Source organism: Cannabis sativa, chromosome 7, assembly GCF_029168945.1.
Source record: "Cannabis sativa cultivar Pink pepper isolate KNU-18-1 chromosome 7, ASM2916894v1, whole genome shotgun sequence".
Classification (NCBI taxonomy): Eukaryota; Viridiplantae; Streptophyta; class Magnoliopsida; order Rosales; family Cannabaceae; genus Cannabis; species Cannabis sativa.
The window spans coordinates 60590390-60612427 of record NC_083607.1 but is presented as its reverse complement, the minus strand read 5'-3'; the positions used below and the strand labels follow the sequence as shown (position 1 = coordinate 60612427).

The following is a 22038-nucleotide window of genomic DNA, read 5'->3' as shown; positions in this document are numbered from 1 at the left end:
TGACTTGAAATGGCTTTGGTTAATCCATCACCTAGTTGATCATAGATTGTGACATGTTTGATCTGCACCATTTTATCCATCACCTTTTTCCTTACAAAGTGCAAGTCAAGCTCTATGTGTTTTGTTCGAGCATGTAAAAATAAGATTTTGAGTGAGCAAAACAGTGCTCAGGTTGTCACACCAAATGATTGAAGGTTGATGAAATTCAACTCCAAGTTGAGAAAATAAATAATGTAGCCAAGTTAATTCATTAGTAACATTGACAACACTTCTGTATTCATGCTTCTGTGCTAGACCGAGATATGGTAGGCTGTTTCCTACTCCTCCAGGCTATCAAATTCGAGCCAAAGAATATAGCAAAGCTAGTGGTACTTCTTTTGTCATCTGGATCTGATGCCCAATCAACATCACACTAAGCAACTAAGTCATATGACACTGGATTTGTGAGATGAAGACCCAATTCTAGAGTACAACTTATATACCTCAGGATTCATTTGTTAGCCATCCAATGAGTAGATAAAGGTTTTTACATAAACTGGAAAACTTCGTTCACACTGAAGGACAACTTTGTTCAGTGTGAGCTAAATTGACTCTGTTCACTGTTCGATCTTCATTGGTGAAGAACCCAGCTGGAGGAGCCTCTTTAATACATTTGAGCAATCGATTTCCCTTGATAACAACCAGTACCTGCTGCTTCCATAGAAGGAAGTTATGATCATTCAATCAGATTGAAATATTGTGATTGAAGAAAATAGGGTCTTGAAAAGTTTGATTAGCTTGTGGTCTGTTTGTGGCCTGAGGTCCATGCATAGTTGGATCTGCAGTGTTGTTTCCAAGAGTCGATTGCCATGTTTGCTACAAGAGAAGGGAACTACTCTGATACTATGTTGAACCTCTTTGCCATGATAACAGTCAAGAAGTAAAACAGAGAGATTGAAAGAGAAAGAGAAACTAAAGAAAGAGAAAGAAATACATGAAGAGAATGAACAAAAAGAATTGTTAATTTATTACAGGAGCAAGAGTTTCAATCAATCAATATAACATAATATTGTAATTGTTGTAAAGTGGCCTAGAAACTAAGCCTTAGCTGAATGTTCTTTAGGACTTTCTAACTGCTTTACTGGTTTTATGGTTAAGTTAGTTATGTTGGTTTGTCTATAAATAGACTCAACTAACTCTTAGCTAGGTGTGATTCATTTTTCAATTTACAGAAATAAGAGAGAGAGAGAGGCAGAGAGATTGTTGTGTACCGTTGTCGAGAAACCAGTTTCTGGTGTGCTCAGTTTGGAGTTCAATTTCTCTTCCTCATACTCTAGTTTGAATCACCAATTTATGTACAATGTATTCTTCGCATACTTGTTTAATGGAAAGTACCTTAATGGCTGAATCTTGATTTCATTCTCTCTTGTTAAATTCAGTTTGTTTTACTGTTTTTATTGACAATCTTTTTGTGTTGAGTTTTTGCTAATCTGTCATAGACTTAGATCAATTAAGTTGTTCTTGATATTTGGTCATTGTGATCGGTTTGATCACAACAAATGGTATCAGAGCTTAGGTTCAATCGAGGAGATCAAGAAGTGTTTGATTAAAGTCTCACTGTAGCAAGATTGAAATCAAGAAATGGCGTCAACTAAGTATGAGGTTGACAAGTTCACAGGAGCTAATGACTTCAGCCTTTGGAGAATCAAGATGAGAGCCTTGTTGGTACATCAAGGCATTGCTGAAGCCATTAATGTAGATGCATTGAAAGCAATTGAAGATGTGAGGAAGAAACAAGAAATCGAGACCAAGGCACATTCTGTAATTCTACTCAGTCTAGGAGATGAAGTGCTGAGAGAAGTTGCAGATGAGGAGAAAGCTCTTGGACTGTGGGAAAAGCTTGCTACGATCTACATGAAGAAGTCCCTTGCAAACAAGCTGTACTTGAAGAAGAAACTGTACACCTTGAGGATGGAAGATGGCAAGGAGCTTAGAAGACACCTAGATGACTTTAACAAGATTGTTCTGGACTTGAACAATATTGGTGTGAAGCTAGATTAAGAGGACCAAGCTATAATCCTACTGAGTTCTTTGCCAAAATTGTATGAACACTTTGTTGATACAATTCTTTATGGCAAAGATACTCTTACAATGTCTGAGGTGAAAGCTGCCTTGAATTCTAAGGAAATTCAAAGCAAATCAGACGATAAAACAGAGCACAATGGAGAAGGTCTATTTGTCAAAGGAAGACATGACAAGAAAGGGCACAAGAACTACAAACATGGTGGTGATCGAGGGAACCAGAAAGCAAAGACAGGTTCAAGAAACACAACTGACAAGAAGTGTTTCTATTGCAAGAAAGAATGGCATTTCAGGGATGAATGTCTTGCTTTGAAGAACAAATTGAAGAAAGAAAAGAACAAAGAAAAGGGATAAGCTGATGTTGCTGATGGTTATGACTCAGCTGGTGTTCTGGTGGTGTCAAACACAGATTCTGGACAAGAATGGATACTCGATTCTGGTTGTTCTTTTCACATGTGTCCTTGTGAAGAACTGTTCTGCAATCTTGAGAAGAAAACAGGGGGTACTGTTTTATTGGGTGACAACAAGGCATGCACAATTCAAGGGACTGGATCTATTGCGATGCAGATGAATGATGGTGCTCAAAGAACCATCACTGATGTCAGGTATGTTCCTGAACTCAAGAGAAATCTCTTGTCAATTGGTGTTTTAGCCTCAAAAGGATGTAAAATCAAAATTGATGAAAACTCACTCAATGTAATTAAAGGTTCCACTACTGTAATGAAAGGAATATATAGAAATGGTTTATATTTTCTTAATGGAAAATCAGTTACTGGCCTAGCTTCAAATGTTACAGGTACAGGTGATGATGACTTGACAAGGATGTGGCATTTGAGACTGGGACATGTGAGTGAAAGAGGCTTGATGGAATTGAAGAAGCAAGGAATTCTTAAAGGAAAGGTGTCATGCAAGATGGATTTCTGTGAGGAGTGCATATATGGCAAAAGCTGCAGACAGAAATTCACACCAGCAAAGCACACAACCAAAGAACAGTTGGCATATGTGCACTCAGATCTTTGGGGCCCTTCAAGAATTCCTACACTTGGTGGTGCTTACTATTTCATGAGTATCATTGATGATTACTCAAGAAAAGTGTGGGTTTATCTCTTGAAAACCAAAGATGAGGCTTTCAACACATTTGTCAATTGGAGAAAACTCCTTGAGAACCAAACTGGTAAGAAACTCAAGAAGATTAGAACAGATAATGGATGGGAATTCTGCTCAAACCAGTTCAAGGAGTTCTGCAGCAAAGAAGGGATAGCTAGGCACTTGACAGTTAGAGACACTTCTCAACAAAATGGCCTGGCAGAGAGGATGAATAGGACACTGCTTGAAAGGGTTAGATGCATGCTTAAAGGAGCTGGTTTAGAAAGAAAATTCTGGGGTGAAGCTCTGAACACAGCATGCTATCTAATAAATAGATGTCCCTCCACTGGTATCAATTTCATGACACCACAAGAAAAGTGGACTGGAGAAGCTCAAACCTATGACCATCTAAAGGTTTTTGGGTGCACTGCTTATGCTCATGTGAGGCAAGACAAACAAAAGCCTAGGGCAGTGAAATGTATGTTTTTGGGATATCCTGAAGGTGTTAAGGGATACAAACTTTGGTGTCTTGAATCAGGATTCAAAAAGTGCATTATCAGTAGAGATGTCACTTTCAGAGAAGAAGAAATGGCCATGAAACCATTACCAAATCCAACACTGCAGACAGAAGAGGCATATAGCAGAGTCAATCTTGAGGTGGATCAGTCACATTGCACAGACAAAGACTCAGAAGCAGATGAGAATCAAGCTCAAGAGCTTGAAGCACAATCTCATGAAACACAAGGAGATCTTGATGACTATCTCTTGGCCAGAGACAGGGAAAGAAGAGGCATCAGACCTCCTTCAAGACTTGGTTATGCAGATTTCTCTGCATTTGCACTAGCTGCTGCCAGTGAACTCGAAAATTCTGAACCCACTACATACAAGGAGGCACTGAAATTCAAAAACAGGGAACACTGGTTGAGGGCAATCAATGAAGAGAAAGTGTCATTGATCAGAAACAAAACATGGTCTGTTTTGAACAGACCACCAGGGCAAAGATTGATCGATAGCAAGTGGCTGTTTAGACAGAAAGAGGGAGTTAATGAAAATTCAGTAAGGTTCAAGGCAAGGCTTGTGGCAAAGGGATTTACTCAGAGAGAAGGTGTTGATTTCAATGATATATTTGCACCTGTGGTGAAACAAGCTTCTATTAGAGCCATTATGGCAAAAGCTGCTGCTCAAGATCTAGAAATAGATCAAATGGATGTGAGGACAACTTTCTTACATGGCACTTTGGATGAGAGAATCTACATGAAGCAACCTGAGGGATTTGACAATGGTAATCCTAACCAGGTATGCTTGCTACACAAATCCCTCTATGGCCTAAAGCAAGCACCCAGACAATGGAATATCAGATTTGACAAGTTCATGTCAAGAATAAAATTCACCAAGAGCAAATATGATCCATGTGTTTATTTTGACAAGGAAACCTACCTTCTGTTGTATGTTGATGACATGCTAATAGTAGGCAAGGATAAACACAAAATTAGTGAGTTGAAGTGTCAACTCAAAGGTGAATTTGAGATGAAGGATATGGGAGAAGCCAAGAAAATTCTTGGAATTGAAATCAGGAGAAAGAGACCTGGTTTCATCATGCTAACACAGCAGGGATACTTGAAGAAAGTCCTATTGAAGTTCAACATGAATGAAGCCAAACCTGTGATGACACCATTGGCTCAACACTTTAAGCTCACTAAGGAGCAGACTCCCCAAACTGAGGAAGAAAGGAGAAACATGGATGGCATACCATATGCTAACTGTGTAGGCTGCTTGATGTATGCCATGGTATGCACAAGGCCTGACTTGGCCTATGCCATGAGCATAGTAAGTCGTTTTGTTGCTGACCCTGGAAACCTGCACTGGGATGCAGTAAAATGGGTTATGAGGTATGTTAAAGGATCTCTGAACATGGGTTTGATCTACAAAACTACAGAGAAAAGTGATTGTGAGGTTGAAGGATTTGTCGATTCTGATTATGCTGGATGCATTGACACAAGGAGATCATTGACAGGTTATATCTTCACAGCTTTAGGTGGATGCATCAGCTGGAAGTCAAACCTGCAGAAAGTTGTAGCTCTGTCATCCACAGAGGCCGAGTACATGGCTGCAACTGAGGCAATAAAAGAGGCACTGTGGCTAAAAGGTCTCTCAAAAGAACTCGGGTTCAACTCTGAGGACATGACTGTCCATTGTGAAAACCAAAGTGCATTGCACTTAATGAAAAATCCTATGTTCCATGATAGGTCAAAGCATATCGACATCAAACTACACTTTATCAGAGAGATCATTGCCAATGGACAGGTTCAAGTGAAGAAAATCTGCACTGACCACAACCCTGCAGACATTTTTACAAAATGTGTCACTCAAGCCAAGTTTAGACACTGTCTAAACTTGGTCAACATCAAGGAAATTGGATGAGTTTCTCATATCTTCCATCAAAGTTCAGCTTTTTATACTCATGTTCTCTAAGTCTAAGTATCTATGCCAAGGTGGAAATGTTGTAAAGTGGCCTAGAAACTAAGCCTTAGCTGAATGTTCTTTAGGACTTTCTAACTGCTTTACCGGTTTTATGGTTAAGTTAGTTATGTTGGTTTGTCTATAAATAGACTCAACTAACTCTTAGCTAGGTGTGATTCATTTTTCAATTTACAAAAATAAGAGAGAGAGAGAGAGAGAGGCAGAGAGATTGTTGTGTACTGTTGTCGAGAAACCAGTTTCTGGTGTGCTCAGTTTGGAGTTCAATTTCTCTTCCTTATACTCTAGTTTGAATCACCAATTGATGTACAATGTATTCTTCGCATACTCGTTTAATGGAAAGTACCTTAATGGCTGAATCTTGATTTCATTCTCTCTTGTTAAATTCAGTTTGTTTTACTGTTTTTATTGACAATCTTTTTGTGTTGAGTTTTTGCTAATCTGTCATAGACTTAGATCAATTAAGTTGTTCTTGATATTTGGTCATTGTGATCGGTTTGATCACAACAGTAATAGAGTAACTAACTAGCTTGCATCACTAACTAACTAAATTCTAGAGACTAACAAACTTAGCTATCTCTTCCAACACGATTCAGTAACTATTATTTGTAGAAATAAATTATTTTTTTTTTGCAAAACATCAATTTTCATGTGACATATTCCCTTACATACTAATGACCATTAGAAAAATAGGACTTGGACAAAATTATTGAAACTTATTAATCAAGTGCTCATTACAGGGCCGATCCTTATATGATGTGCAAGTAGGGCTACTGCACATAGCCCAAAAATAAAAATAAAATAAAAAGGTCCAATATATTTTTTTTTTCGATTCTTTAATGCCTTTTAGTTTTTTTTATTTTTTTATTTTTATTTTTATGAACCTAATTTTTCAGAGGGCTAACAACTTGTTATTGGTCACTTCCATTTCTATTTTCAATTCTATTAAGCCTAAAAAAAATCTATTACTACTATTTATTAATTTTGATAATATTTAAAAATATTATTTATAAATTACACTTTAATTTTATGGACTTAATTTTTAAAATTAAAAGAGGACTAGCTACTAAAATATTTAAGACTGCCCTGGCTCATTATATATATTAATGTTTAATTAAGTTGCATTTTTTTTTGTGATCCATATGCATTTATATATATATATATATGTATACATATATATATATCGATGGTTGGTTCATACATATTATTTCCAACCATGGCAGCTATCAGTGTTGACGAAGTCGAAAGATACCTTGATATACATGCATGCATGGTGTACAAGTGCAACTACAACTTGTAGTTTTCTAAATTGTATGAAATTTTCCAACTCATTATTTTATAATTAATACTAGACTAGTTCATCATTATTGTTCTTCTCCAATTATCGATCGATCGATCGATATCGACCTGGTCAATTTGGAAGATTTCCAGGTTCAATCATTTTACATGCATGCAATGCAAGGTTAATATTATGTGTATATATATATATATAATATTTTACTTCTAAATATATATATATATACAACTCTTCCTACAACTTGATCACTGTAGTCAGAAATATAAATTAATATTGAAATTATTATATTTGTTTTTTATATGTCATCACAAATTATTATGATGAGTTTTTATTTGTCAAATTTACTTGTACTAACTAATAGATATAACATTATTAATAAATATAATAATTTTACTATATATTATATAGAACCAGGTCAACTGCATAACATATATAATATATATATATATGTATATATATTAATAATAATACCAAGTCAAACAGGCTGTGATGATAGGAACCAGGCAACTAGCTAGAAAAGGAAGATAGTACTACTGTAGTACTATATATATAGAAAAAGAAAATCTTATGCTAATAACTACTAAGTATACATAACATAATACATCATTATATATTATTAATATTATTGCTGTTATTAATGGAAATGAAGAAGAATAATTACTTGTGCTGCTTTTTTTTGGTGGTGTTATGGCCATCATCAGTAGCAGCAGATCTTACCATGGTAAAGTCACCCAATTGTCCGAACAAATGTGGAGATGTTGAGGTCCCATACCCATTCGGAATCCACGACGAAAACTGCGCCATTAGTAAAGATATTGATGAGCACTTCTTGCTCAATTGCAACACTTCTTCTGGTTCTCCTAAATTAATATATGGAAGAAACTTAGAAGTTACCAACATTGATGTGGAAAAAGCCACCATGAGTGTTAAGCATTACTACTCCTACGACTGTTACCGTAAGCATGGTAGCTCAATTAATCGAACCAGAACATCTATAACATTGAGTAACTCGTTCACGCTCTCATATTCTGAGAACAAGCTCTTTGCTTTCGGTTGCGACACACAAGCCGTCATGTACGCTTCAAAAAATAATTTTGGGAGCGGGTGCATCTCCATCTGCAACGAATATGTAAAGATGTCGGCCCAAACCTCGTGTTCGGGTTTAGGGTGTTGCCAGACCTCTGTTCCCAAGCATCTCAAGTATTTATCACTCAGAATAGGTAGCTTCAATAACCACAAAGATGTTTACTCGTTTAACCCTTGTGGGTATGCTTTCTTGGCTGATCAGAATAGTTTTGACATATCAAAAATGCGTCTCGATCGATTTTAAGCCCGAACAAGTCAAGAATCCTATAGTTCTGCTGGATTGGGTTGTGGGAAATAACCTAACATGTAAGGAAGCTCAATCGAATTCATCGTCCTATGTGTGTGGAGAAAATAGTGATTGTTACTATTCCGAGAATGGTGGTGGATATCAATGTCGTTGCAAGCAAGGATATGAGGGAAATCCTTATCTCAAACAAGGATGCCAAGGTATGTATTTTCCAAAATTACTAAAGAAAAAATGTATTATATTGGCTTAATCTGCCTTAATCCAAACTCCACCCTGAACTTATATTATTATATATGTCAATCATATCATGTTTCACACTTTTTACTAATTCTGTTTTTTGTGGTGTTAATATCTTTGGTTGGTGGTATAGACATTGATGAGTGTTTAGATCCTAAGATCATAAAAAATTGCAAAGGATGCAAAAACATACCTGGAAATTACACATGCAAGTGTTCACTTGGGATGCATGGAGATGGGAAGAATGGAAATTGTAAAGGATTTCGTTTTGACACATTAGCAACAGGTATTCATACTTCATATACAATTATTTATCAAAATGAGTATTTGACCAAACAAAATATTCATTATACAATTTCTTCATCATTTTTCATAGGACATTTTCATATCATAATATACTAGTAATGTTGATATATATATATGTTTTGGCATGTACAGTTATTGGAGCAAGCATTTTTTTGATGATAATAGTTTTACTCCTTTTCTACGACTGTAAAAGAAGAAAGAGAGAGAAGATATTCAAACAAAATGGTGGTTTAGTGTTAAAGCACCAGAGAGTAAGAATCTTCACCAAAGCAGAATTAGCCAAAGCAACAAACAACTACAACCAATCTAATTTCATCGGCCAAGGTGGCTTTGCTTCTATTTACAAAGGAGTAGTTATACTAAATGAAATTAATAGTATTACTGGTACAAGTACTCAACAAATAGCTGTGAAAAAATCAAAACTTGAGAAGGATGATCAAAACAAAAGCATACAAATAAACCACCAACAATTCCATGAAGAAATCGCCATTGTCTCCCAAGTCAACCACAAGAATGTGGTAAAACTGTTAGGCTTATGTCTTGAAACAAAAATCCCACTTCTAGTTTACGAATTGGTACCAAACGGAACCCTCTCTCAACACATCCATGCTAAGGGATCATCATCATCATCAGCCATGTTAAGGCCTTGGAAAACTCGACTACGCATTGCAACAGAAACCGCTCTTTCCATTGACTATTTACACTCTTTAGCTCAACCCCCAATTATTCACCGAGACATTAAGTCGACCAACATTCTCTTGGATGAAAACTACACTGCAAAAGTGTCTGATTTCGGTGCCTCAGTTTTGATCCCTCCAGGTCAGACTGGCATAGCCACAACAGTTCAAGGGACTCTCGGTTACTTAGATCCGGAATACTTGACTACTGGTACATTGACTACGAAGAGCGATGTTTATAGCTTTGGTGTTGTTTTGGTGGAATTGATAACGGGAGAAAAGCCGATCTCAAACGGCGTTAGGAGGAGCGGAGTCAAGAGTAATATTATTCAATACTTTGTTTCAACAATAAGAGAAAACAAGGGTGAGAGATATGTGGAAAAAATAGTGGATCCTAATGTTGTTTACGATGAAAGTCATGAGACAGAGATAGAAACAGTTGCTGAGCTTGCAATGAAGTGTTTGGAAGGATATGGCGAAAGAAGACCGACGATGAAAGAAGTAGCAGAAGAGCTTGTTTGGCTTAACAAAAGCAATAACAAATGCTATAATAACTCTCAACAAAATATTAATGAAGAGACTGATCAGTTACTCCTCGTTGATCATGGTGATCAATCATCAGTTTCTAATAGTATTACGAATATTAAGAATCATGATCAAGTTGTTGAGTATACCACATTAGATGTGTTAGGATACGATGGAGAATCGTCAATTTCTCTTAACTAGCACTTTTCACAATGTAGTGGCATATATTAAAATTAGGGAACACAATTGCGGGAATTTTTTTTTTTATTTTATTTTTATAAAATCACACTAAATATAACATTTATTCAATACCAAAATTGTATCATGAGTTATGGTTTGGTTGTTAGATAAATTAATAATTCAAAGATATAAAATTGTATACAATGAACACTATAATATATACACTAATTAGATAATAATTATGGTTGCCTACCTGATTAATTCATAGCAATTACCACAATTTGATAGTGTAATACTATTAACTAAGTTTCCCTCCCTAGGTCTATAAATCAGATGCAGTTTTATTTTTCTAATTATTAAAAGTATACAATTGTAATGAGACAATATGTATTTATAGAGTTAGGAAGGGGACTTAGTTACATAACCCTAGTTGGAATGGGCCTGCTCATGATCAAAGGCTTTAGTCAACTAGAAACGCCCACACTTCTGCTTTACCTAGACTTAACACACACAGATGCTAAGCCCATTAACTATTGATCACCAACAATATGGGCTAACACAGCAAAGAACTATCCAATCAACCAAAGATTTAATAGAACTAATACAATTTAATGTAAGCCCAAATAAAAAGTCTAACATTCTCCCACTTGGGCTACATTAATTTTAATACATCTATATTATATATCAAAATAATTTTGTTTGAAAATGACTCATGGGTTGAACAACAGAAAAATATTTGTGGCCACTTTAAAAATGATAGTTCTCTGATAGCATCTCAACATACCGGTCCAATTTAACATTTGATAATGAACTATGACAGTCATATTGTTTTTAAGTCAACAAAAGACATTCATAATCACAAATACCAAAGTATTAAATCGACATGGTCAACAAGTCTAGTAGTGTGGTAAGGAATTATGTTCAACATGTGATCAATTTAAAATAACATAATATCCTTATCAGTCTTCAATTTCACTGATACTGTGATGCTTAATAAATAAGCTAGTAAAATTAACCACACATTACTTAATAAATAAGTAAGTGTCACTAAACATGCTTAAAAATTAAGCCAACAAAATATCATTGTCATTAAGTAATTGCATTTAAAACATGCTTTCAATTCAATTATTCTTGAGAATATAATGAAACATAACTGAAAGCATAAACATCCAATAATCAAAAAAATTATTGGCCCACAAAGTAGTTCATAACATCAACAAGTAAATTACATATAAATGTAATCTCAAATGATAGAATAAGAAACTCCCACTAACCAAAGGTGCAAAAGATTATAAAATGCTCATATCAACTAACACGTTTGTTAAACAACATAGCACTTAATCCTTTGGTTAGAGGATCTGTAAACATCAACTTGGTCTTACAATATTCTATCACAATGTCTCATTTCTTGACCAAGTCTCTAATACTGAGATACTCTATTTTCATATGTTTTGAAGCACTACTAATCTCATTATTTTTTGAAAAGAATACAACAATATTATTATCACAATAGATTAGTATAGGAGAGGAAATAGAATCAACTAGTCGTATCTCTAAAATTAAATTCTTTAACCATAAAGCTTGCAAAGATGTCTCATAACATACGATAAACTTAACAAATATAGTAGATGATGTGATTAAAGTCTATTTAACACTTTTTCAAGAAATAGCTACACCATCAAAAGTAAAAATATAGCCAAAAATTAACTTTAAATCATCTACATAACCACCAAAATCTGAATATGAATAACCAACAACTCGAAGATTGTCGATATGCTTATACACAAGCATAAAACTATTCGTTCTTTGCAAATATATCATGACTTTCTTGGCTACAACCAAGTGATCATGGCTAGGATCAGATAAATATCTCTCAAGAACATCGATTATGAAAGCAATGTAAGGTCTAGTGCAAACCTAAGCATACATTAAACTCTCTACTACACTTGCATATAGGATATTCTTCACTGCTTCTCTTTTTAAGTCATTTTTGGGACAATGTTGCTTAGTAAATTTGTTCCTTTCAGAATAGGAACAGAACCAGGCTTACAAAAAGTTTATGTTGAACCTTTTGAGCACACGATTAATGTAAACTTTCTTGACATAAGCCAAAAATTTCGATTCTTATCACGATGAATCTCAATCTCCAAAACAAAAATGCTTCTCCAAGATCCTTCATATCAAAAAATGGTAGACATAAAAATTTTGGTCTCATTTAGTAATGACAAATCACTGCTGGTAAGTAAAATGTCGTCCACATAAAGAACAAGAAAAATATGACGACTCCCACTAATCTTCAAATTTTTTTATATTATTAGTACTTTTTATGTACAAATTGATTTTGGGTTTATTATTAATTTTTTAAAAAGAAGTTGTTATCAATATCTTTACTAATGGCGCATCTTTGGTTGTGGATTTTGAAGGGGTACGGGTCCTCCACATCTCCACATTTTTTCTAACAATTGAGTGACTTTACCATATAGTAAGACCTGCTGCTAGTCAGGGGCGGAGCTAGAATTAAAGAGTAGGGGGCCAATATCGAACAACGCATACAATAAAGTTTTACATTAAGATTTTCAGCGACTGAAACTTTATGTATGTCCATTGAAAAAAATATGATAATTTTTTTTAGTTTTCAAATATATTTTATTCAATAAATTAGAAAATTTACATTAAGTAATTTAAATATAGAATGAGTGATGTTTAAAATATTAGAAACTCAGTTTAATAGTAGTAATGTTAATTAAAAAATGTATTAACTATAAACTTTGATAGGTCACATTTATATGCATGTATAATATTTAATTAACTAAAATAAGGAGAGTGCATTATATTTTATATTTAAAACATATTATAATTTTTATGAGATCTACGCTTATATTTATGTGTATATATATATGGGTGACTATTCAATGGTTACATTTTTATTGTAACCATATGGTTACATTTTTCTTTAACCTGTAATAACAGGTTACTAATAGGTAGACTTTTTTTTTTTTTTAGATTTAATTAATTATAATTAACTATTTTCTTAAAATAATTAATTAAATAGTAGACATTCCTTTTTTAGAATTATTTAATTATAATTAACTATTTTCTTAAAATAATTAATTAAATATTTAACAAGACCTCTTTTAGCAATTAATATTTATATTTAAATCCTTACTTGAATTATTTTAATAATTAAGCCATTTAATTATAATATTTACAATAAAATTTATTTTTTTACAAAAATTAAACTTCTTTTGACAAAAATTAAAATTCTCCTCTTATAATAAATTTTCAAATAATTAATTATTTTTAAATGATATTTCATTATTTTGTTACAATTATATGAACTAAGTATGAGGCATCAAGCTAATCAATCGATAACAAGTGCAACCATTTTTTTTCTAAAAAATCCTTCAACTTATTTCATTTTTTACTTTTTAAATATTTAAATAAAAAAATTAAATAATTAAGTGTAATAATTTAAAATTAAGATTACAAGTATAATAAAATTTAAATTATGAAATTATATGTGTATAATTTTAAATTATAAAAAGTTTTGCTATAAAATTTTACATAATTTAAGTATAAAAAAATAAATTGCTAAAAGATCCTTATATAGTAATAAATTGCAAAAAATTAATTAATAATTATAACTAATTTAATTTTAAAATATAATTAATGTTAATTAAAGTTTTATAAGGAAATAAATGATTAGGTCACTTTCAGGTTACAAGTTATTTATTATTTATTTTTATTTAATTTCCAAATTAATCACAACCATTTAATAGTAATCCAATGGCTCAAAATTAAAAAAAAATTATATGTCGATACGGATAAATTTTTATTTTTATTTTTTGAATTTTTTTGTTTACAAAAATATATTTTCAGTAAAAATAATTTACTGTTTTTCTAGTTGTTTTATAGTTTATTTATAGTTGTCATAATATTATTTTTTGCTTGTTTTTTCATTGTTCTTTTTACTTTTTATTGAGTAAACTGTGTATTTTTGTAATTTTAAAATTTAACAAGTGTATTTTTGTAATTAAAAATCTTAGGCCGTAAAATTATAATTATGGAAAATTTTCAAAAACATTTTTCCTTTTGTAACATTTTATTCTTGTTAGATATTATTGAAATTATTACTATTATTGTCTTTCTCAACACACCTATGATAAGCTTTCATCGAGTACTTTTCTTACTATACTTTTCTTTGGTTTGTTTAGTAACAAGAACAACACAACACAAGTGGTCAAGTAGTTAAATAATTAATACATAAATACATATATATATATATATAATTACTAAAGGTGACCTTAGAATTTTCCAAGTCTTCTAATTTGGCCAACTACTTCAGTTCATGAATATGAAGGTCGACTAATATTACAAAATAATTGACTTATGAAAAGTTGTTTCATTATATAGGAAAATTCTATCATAGTGATAGGAATGTCTCTATTTTAAGAGTTTAGAGAGATATTTTTTTGTGGAAAATATTGGTCAAATTTAACATTTCTTATTAGAGATGGCTTTATATGTTATCAAATTTCCTTTTTTATTGAAAATAATAAAAAATTATAATTGATAAAAATTATTAAAACAACTTAATAAAAATATTTAATCAAATAACAAATATTAATAAAAAAAAAATAAATAGATTTTTAATAAAAAAAAATAAATAATTTTTTAAATCACTCAATTAGTTTTAAAATTTTAATTTTCTTACTCATTCAAAATGATTTTTTTTAATATCTAAATTAATAAGTTAAGATTTACTGAAAAAAAATGTTGAATCTTTCTCATTTTTATTTTGAGGAGGTACGCTTTGATAGTTGTAAGGATTTAGGGGGCAAAGTTGCTAATTTACAAATACACGTCAACATTTAAACAGAATGATGAGACAGAACCTAGCATAAGGACTAAATTTTAGTAAATGTAAAAGTTCAAGGGAAATTTTTAACAATCTATTTATTTTAGGGGCGAAATCAGTATTGTTGAAAGTTCACCGAGGTTTGAGTCTGGGTCGGGGTCTCAAATTTGGGGTCCGAGTCCAGGTCCGGGTCTGGGACCAAGGTCTGGATTTGAGTCTATGTCAAAGTTCGGGGTCCAAGTTTGGGTCCAAATTCAAGTTTGGGGTCCGGGTCTTGCATTTGGGTCTGGGTCTAGGTTTGGTTCAGGGTCCAAAGTCCAGGGTTAGGGTCAGAGTTCAGGTCTGGGTCTGGGTCTAGTTTAGGGTCGGGGTCTGGAGTCCGGGGTCTAGGGTCCAGGTTCGAGTCTGGATTTGGGTCTGGGTTAGGGTTGGGGTCTGGGGTCCAAGTTTGGGTTCGGGTCTGGGTTTGGTGTAGGATGGGTATGGTGTAATTTTAGTTAAAAAAATCTAAAAATAGTTTTTAAAAATCTGAACCAAACACCATTAAATTTTCAAAATGACAAAATTATTTTATATTCTCACTTTTGAAAATACAATTCTGAGAACTAAAAACTGAAAAACACAGCTAAACAAGCACTTAGAAAACCCTAACTGTGTTTGTTTTTCTTAGATAGAGAAGAAGAGACGAAGATGAGAAGTGTTTAGGGTTTGAGAGCTTACTGTGTTTACCCTTTTATATTAGGGACGCATAAGGAGATGAAAAGTTTGAAAAATACCACAATTTTACCTTTATATTAATCTTGCGTCTTGAAGTGTTAGAAAGCTGCAAATTTTTAGCAACTGTCTTATTAAATGAATACTCATTATAAAATGTATTTATAGTGATACTCATTATAAATAGTACAAAGAGCAAACTAAGTCTTAATAGTTTTAACAAACTCATTACTTGACACGACTATATTGTGAAAAGTGCTAGTGAAGAGAAATTGATGATTCCCCATCATATCCTGACACATCAAATGTGGTATACTCAACAATTTGATCCTTATTCTTAATATCTATATTACTCATAACAGATGATTGATCACCATGATCAACGATGAGTAATTGATTGGTCTCTTCATTATTCTGTTGAGCATTATTATAGTATCTACTACTGCCTTTGTTAATGCCTTTGTTAAGCCAAACAAGCTCTTCTGCAACTTCTTTCATCGTCGGTCTTCTTTCGCCGAATCCTTCCAAACACTTCATTGCGAGCTCAGCAACTGTTTCTATCTCTATCTCATGATTTTCATCGTAAACAACATTAGGATCCACTATTTTACCCACATATTTCTTACCCTTGTTTTCTCTTACCGTTGAAACAAAGTACTGAATAATATTACTCTTCGCTCCACTCCTCCTAACCCCATTTGAGATCGGCTTTTCTCCAGTTATCAATTCCACCAAAACAACACCAAAGCTATAAACATCGCTCTTCGAAGTTAATGTACTAGTAGTCAAGTATTCTGGATCTAAGTAACCGATAGTCCCTTGAACTGTTGTGGCTATGCCAGTCTGGCCTGGAGGGATCAAAACCGAGGCACCGAAATCAGACACTTTTGCAGTGTAGTTTTCATCCAAAAGAATGTTAGTCGACTTAATGTCTCGATGAATGATTGGAGGTTGAGCTAAAGAGTGCAAATAGTCAATGGAGAGAGCGGTTTCTGATGCAATGCGTAGTCGAGTTTTCCAAGGCCTTAACATGGCAGATGATGATGATGATCCCTTAGCATGGATGTGTTGAGAGAGGGTTCCGTTTGGTACCAATTCGTAAACTAGAAGTGGGATTTTTGTTTCAAGACATAAGCCTAAGAGTTTGACCACATTCTTGTGATTGACTTGAGAAACAATGGCGATTTCTTCATGGAATTGTTGGTGGTTTATTTGTATGCTTTTATTTTGATCATCCTTCTCAAGTTTTGGTTTCTTCACGGCTATTAGTTGAGTACTTGTGTTAGTAATACTATTAGCTTCATTTAGTATAATTACTCCTTTGTAAACAGAAGCAAAGCCACCTTGACCGATGAAATTAGATTGGTTGTAGTTATTGGTTGCATTGGCTAACTCTGCTTTGGTGAAGATTCTCACTCTTTGGTTTTTTAATAAGAGTCCACCATTTTGTTTGAATATCTTCTCTCTCTTTCTCCTTTTGTAGTCGTAGAAAATGAGTAAAACTATTACCATCAAAAGAAGGCTTGCTGCAATAACTACACGCCAAATATATATATGAATAATAATAAATTATGATATAAAAATAATTCTATGAAAATAATAAATATAAGAGAACTTCCATAGTATATCTAAAAATATAATTCTTTATTTTCTACAAACTGTTTTTATTTAAATTTTTATAGATTTTTTTTCACATGTTGTCACTTATTTTTTTAGTCTTTTTGATAAATGTTATTTTAATGTTACTTTTCTTTAATAGCAATATCAAAATAATATTGTTCTAAAATAACAAAAAAAAAAAAAATATACATTATTTTCCCCTAACAACAATATTAAAACGACATTTTTTCGAAAACAAGTAAAAAACAACAATCTATATTTTTATAAAAAAATCCATAAAAATATATATATAAAAAAAAAACAGTAGCTCTATAAAAATGTAAAAAATTTATCATTTTTTTGCATATAAATATATATGAAATAATCCGAAAATAAATTGTATAATGGATTCTATTTTGTTTGAAGGAAATTATTTTGTCATATATACTCATTTTGATATAATAATTGTATATGATATATTTACAGAATTAATGAATGATTGCTACAATTATAGTTACCTGTCGCAAATGTGTTAAAACGAAATCCTTGACAATTATCATTTTTCCCATCTCCATGCATCCCAAGTGGACACTTGCATGTGTAATTTCCAGGTATGTTTTTGCATCCTTTGCAATGTGGTATGATAGTAGGATCTGAACACTCATCGATGTCTACCACCAACCAAAGATATTAGCACCACAAAAACAGAATTAGTAAGAAAAAATGTGAAACATGATATAATTGACATCATATAAGTTCAGGGTCGAGTTTGGCCATCAAGGCAGATTAAGCCAATATAATACATTTTTTCTTTAGTAATTTTCGAAAAATACCTTGACATCCTTGTTTGAGATAAGGATTTCCCTCGTATCCTTGTTTGCAACGGCATTGATATCCACCACCATTCTCCGAATAGTAACAATCACTATTTTCTCCACACACATAGGAAGATGATGATGAGTTGGATTGAGCTTCCTCACACGTCTGGTTTCCCACAACCCAATCCACCACAACGCTAGTATTCTTGATTTGTTCAGGCTTAGAATCGAGACGCATTTTTGATATGTCAAAACTATTTTGATCGGCCAAGAACGCATACCCGCACGGGTTGAACGAGGATACATTGGTGTGGTTATTGAAGCTACTGGTTGTAACTGATAAATACTTGATATGCTTGGGAACAGAGGTCTGGCAACAGCCGAAACCCGAACACGAGGTTTGGGCCGACATCTTTACATTTTCATAGCAGATGGAGATGCACCCACTCCCAAAATTATTTTTTGAAGCGTACATGAAGGCTTGTGTGTCGCATCCGAAAGCAAAGAGCTTGTTCTCAGAATCTGACAGCGTGAACGACTTACTCAATGTTAGCCCTCGTCTGCTTCTACGAGTTAAGGTACCATTCTTATCATAACAATCGTAGGAGTAGCTTTTAACAACCTTCATAGTTGCGTTCTCCACATTGATCTTCAGAACCTCCAATTTACCAAACATTAGTTTAGGAGAACCATCAGTAGTATTAGTAGTGTTGCATGTGAGCAAGAAGTACTGATCAATATCTTTACTAATGGCGCAGTTTTCGTCGTCGATTCCGAAGGGGTATGGCACCTCAACATCTCCACATTTTGTCTGACAATTGGGTGAGTTTACCATAGTAAGACCTGCTGCTACTGATGATATTAATGCCCATAACACCATCAAAAAGAGACAGCACCACAAGTAATTATTCTTCTTCAGTACTTCCATTAATAATAACAATAATATTAATAATAATGATGAATTATGTAGCATAAGATTTTCTTTTTTCATCTCTTACATTTATATATATATATATATATATATATATATACATAGTAGTCTAGTTCTATCTTTCTTTTGTAGAAAAATTTATATAATAGAACAAAAATTTTAAAAAATAATTACAAAAATATGTTGATATGGACAAATTTTCATTTTTTCTTTTTGAATTTTTTTATTTATAAAAATATATTTTCAGTAAAAATAATTTATTGTTGTTTTATAAATTCTTTTTGTAACATTTATATTATTGAAATTATTACTATTATTGTCTTTCTCAACACACCTATAATAAGCTTTCATCGAGTACTTTTCTTACTATACTTTTCTTTGGTTTGTTTAGTAACAAAGAACAACACAACACAACACAAGTGGTCAAGTAGTTAAATTAATACATAAATACATATATATATATATATATAATTACTAAAGGTAACCTTAGATTTTTCTAAGTCTTCTAATCTGGCCAAATACATCAGTTCATGAATATGAAGGTCGACTAATATTACAAAATAAATGACCTAGGAAAAGTTGTTTCATTATATAGGAAAATTCTATCATAGTTACATTATTAATTATTTTTGTCCCTACTGATAGTGATAGGAATGTCTCTATTTGAAGAGTTTAAAGAGATATTTTTTGTGGAAAATATTGGACAAATTTAACATTTCCTATTACTGACGGCTTTATATGTTATTACAAATAAAATAATTAGTATTTTTATTTTTGGACTTTTGACACTAGCTAATCATGTCCCCTAAAATATACCACTTGTTAAAAATTTTCTCTAAAATATAACAGTTACATAATTATGTATTTGTATTAAGTTTTTTGCTACCGTTAAAAAATTAACATTTTATTATCCCTTGAACTTTGATTAATGCAAAAAAAAAAAAAAAAAAAAAAAAAAAAAAATCCTTTTTATTAAAAAATTTAATTTTAAAAATAATTAAAAAACTTAATAAAAATATTAAACCAATTAACAAATATTAAAAATATTAAACTTTGATTAATGCAATTAACAAATATTAAATTTATTTAAAAATTTAAATTATTTTGAAAAAAAAATATTTCATACTTTATTTTATTTATAAACACATATCTTAAAAAATCAAACTAAAATTATTAAAAATCCAATAAATAATTTTAAAAAAAACTAAGAGCATGTTTGGTATTGTTTTCTGTTTTTTGTTTTCAATAAATTGTTTTTAGAAATAAGAACAAAAAATAGTTTTTGAAGTTTTTAAAAACAAGTTATGTTTGGTTAGTGTTTTTTTAAAAACAATATTGACTAAAAGTGAGAATATAAAACAATTTGTGCCAAACAAGTCATGTTTGCTCCTTGGAAAGGTCGATGACCACCTCGGCTGGTGCCTTCCCTTTGGATGGGGTTGTCTTGCCGCCCCTAGACTTCTTAGCCGGAGGAGATAAGCCCGACCTTCCTCCCACTCTCTTCTTTAGAGCCTCAAGCTTTTTCCGAGACATGTTTGCACGAAATGAAAGCAACATGGTTAAAAAAAAGCATGAAAAATATGAAGGCATGATAATAAGAAGGATGAAATCAAGATGGAGTACCCTGCACTTTGGCAGGGGCATCTGCCCGAACAACTACTGATGGGGCATCGTCATCTGACGAGTCTTCTTGCTCCTCTAGGACGGCTTTCCCCTTTCCTGCTACAGGGTGGATGCCCGAGCAGGCAGATTGGGCTCCCTGATCTGAATCGTATGTTCAATGGGGCGGTGTCTCCTGCTCTTCCTCAACCTCATCCTCCTGCTTAGAATGCTCCTGAGCATACTGCTTGGCTCCCGCACCTCCCTTCAACTTAGCCTCACGCTTCAGTTGAATGGGTTCATTCTCTTGATGAGCTCCCTCAGTCCGGCCAGCACTGGACTTCCTCTTCTTCTCCTTCACAGGCTGAGGAACGAAATCCTTTGGATAAAGCCCGTACTCCACAAAGTTGTCCTCTAAGGTCAACAAAGTGATATTCCGAGCATCATCCGAAAGTTGAGCAATCCTTTGAGCTCTGTCCCTAAGAGCTAGCGTTAAGGGTCTATGGTAATAAATAGGGATCTATTGGAACCGAGTATAAGTGGTGCCCATGCCTCCAACCATGTAATACTTGTCAACAAAATTCCTAATTTTTCTCACGGCCTTGTCCACGGTGCCCGTCAACCATTTGAAGTTAGGCTGAGAGAAGTAGAAGTACCCCGACCTGCCTTGCTTGAGGGTAGACTTCACGTAAAAAAACCAACTGACCTCGTGCGGAGAAGGCACATCCCACTTTTGGATGGCGTAGAGGACGAACATGGCAGATATATATATTTTAAGAAATTTATTTGTCCAAAAGTAAAAATTCTTAATTGATATGTAATTTTTTTTTATTTTGTTAACTTCATGAAATTAGATCATCTGTGTGCTATATTCTCACCACAAAGAAGAGTTTATTTTTAATTATATTGCTCATATAGCTTGTGTAAACAGTCACGGTAGTTAATACCGTTATATGTGTCTGTTAAGTTGTTAACCTCTTTTTCTGTTTTGTTTTCTGTTATGTTGTAACAACTTTGAGTGCCTATATAATAAAGACTTTGTCATATTGAGAGGGTGTGGTTTTACCACATCATTACTCTCTTTCTCTCAAAATCTCTGTTCTGGTTCTTGGTGCTCTGCACCAGCAAGGAATTCTTCTAGTTTGTTCTGGTTCTTGGTGCTCTGCACCAGCATAGTGTTCTTCACATTACATGGTATCAATCGCTACTGTGACATTTCTCAATGTCGTCCTCTACCTCTGATCCTGGTGCCACCATTGGTGCTACTGCTGCTACTCAAACAACTCCATGGAATCCGTTCTCGCACTCACTTACCTCCACTCTGCACCAGCATAGTGTT

The 22038-nt window shown here is 33.1% G+C and overlaps 1 protein-coding gene and 1 pseudogene across 1 annotated transcript; one reads left to right on the top strand and one right to left on the bottom strand.

Annotated features, from left to right (window-relative positions):
- The first annotated feature begins 7582 nt into the window (after window positions 1-7582).
- LOC115697923 (wall-associated receptor kinase 2-like) lies at window positions 7583-10332 on the top strand (annotated as a pseudogene).
- Window positions 10333-15852: 5520 nt separating this feature from the next.
- Window positions 15853-19256, bottom strand: LOC115696784 (wall-associated receptor kinase 2). Its single transcript, XM_061119055.1, has 3 exons — window positions 18185-19256; window positions 17870-18022; window positions 15853-17287 (listed from the first exon to the last, which is right to left on the bottom strand). Exons 1-3 carry the CDS (start codon window positions 19158-19160, stop codon window positions 16011-16013), a joined length of 2406 nt encoding a protein of 801 aa, XP_060975038.1. The 5' UTR covers window positions 19161-19256; the 3' UTR covers window positions 15853-16010.
- Window positions 19257-22038: the final 2782 nt, after the last annotated feature.

What these genes read in the sequence shown, in the direction of transcription:
- LOC115696784 (XM_061119055.1), bottom strand. Translation starts at nt 19,160, where the DNA reads ATGAAAAAAGAAAATCTTATGCTACATAATTCATCATTATTATTAATA. An exon ending in TCTCAAACAAGGATGTCAAG is followed by an intron (nt 18,023 to 18,184) that starts GTATTTTTCGAA and finishes GGTTGGTGGTAG; the next exon opens with ACATCGATGAGTGTTCAGAT. An exon ending in TTTTAACACATTTGCGACAG is followed by an intron (nt 17,288 to 17,869) that starts GTAACTATAATT and finishes TTTGGCGTGTAG; the next exon opens with TTATTGCAGCAAGCCTTCTT.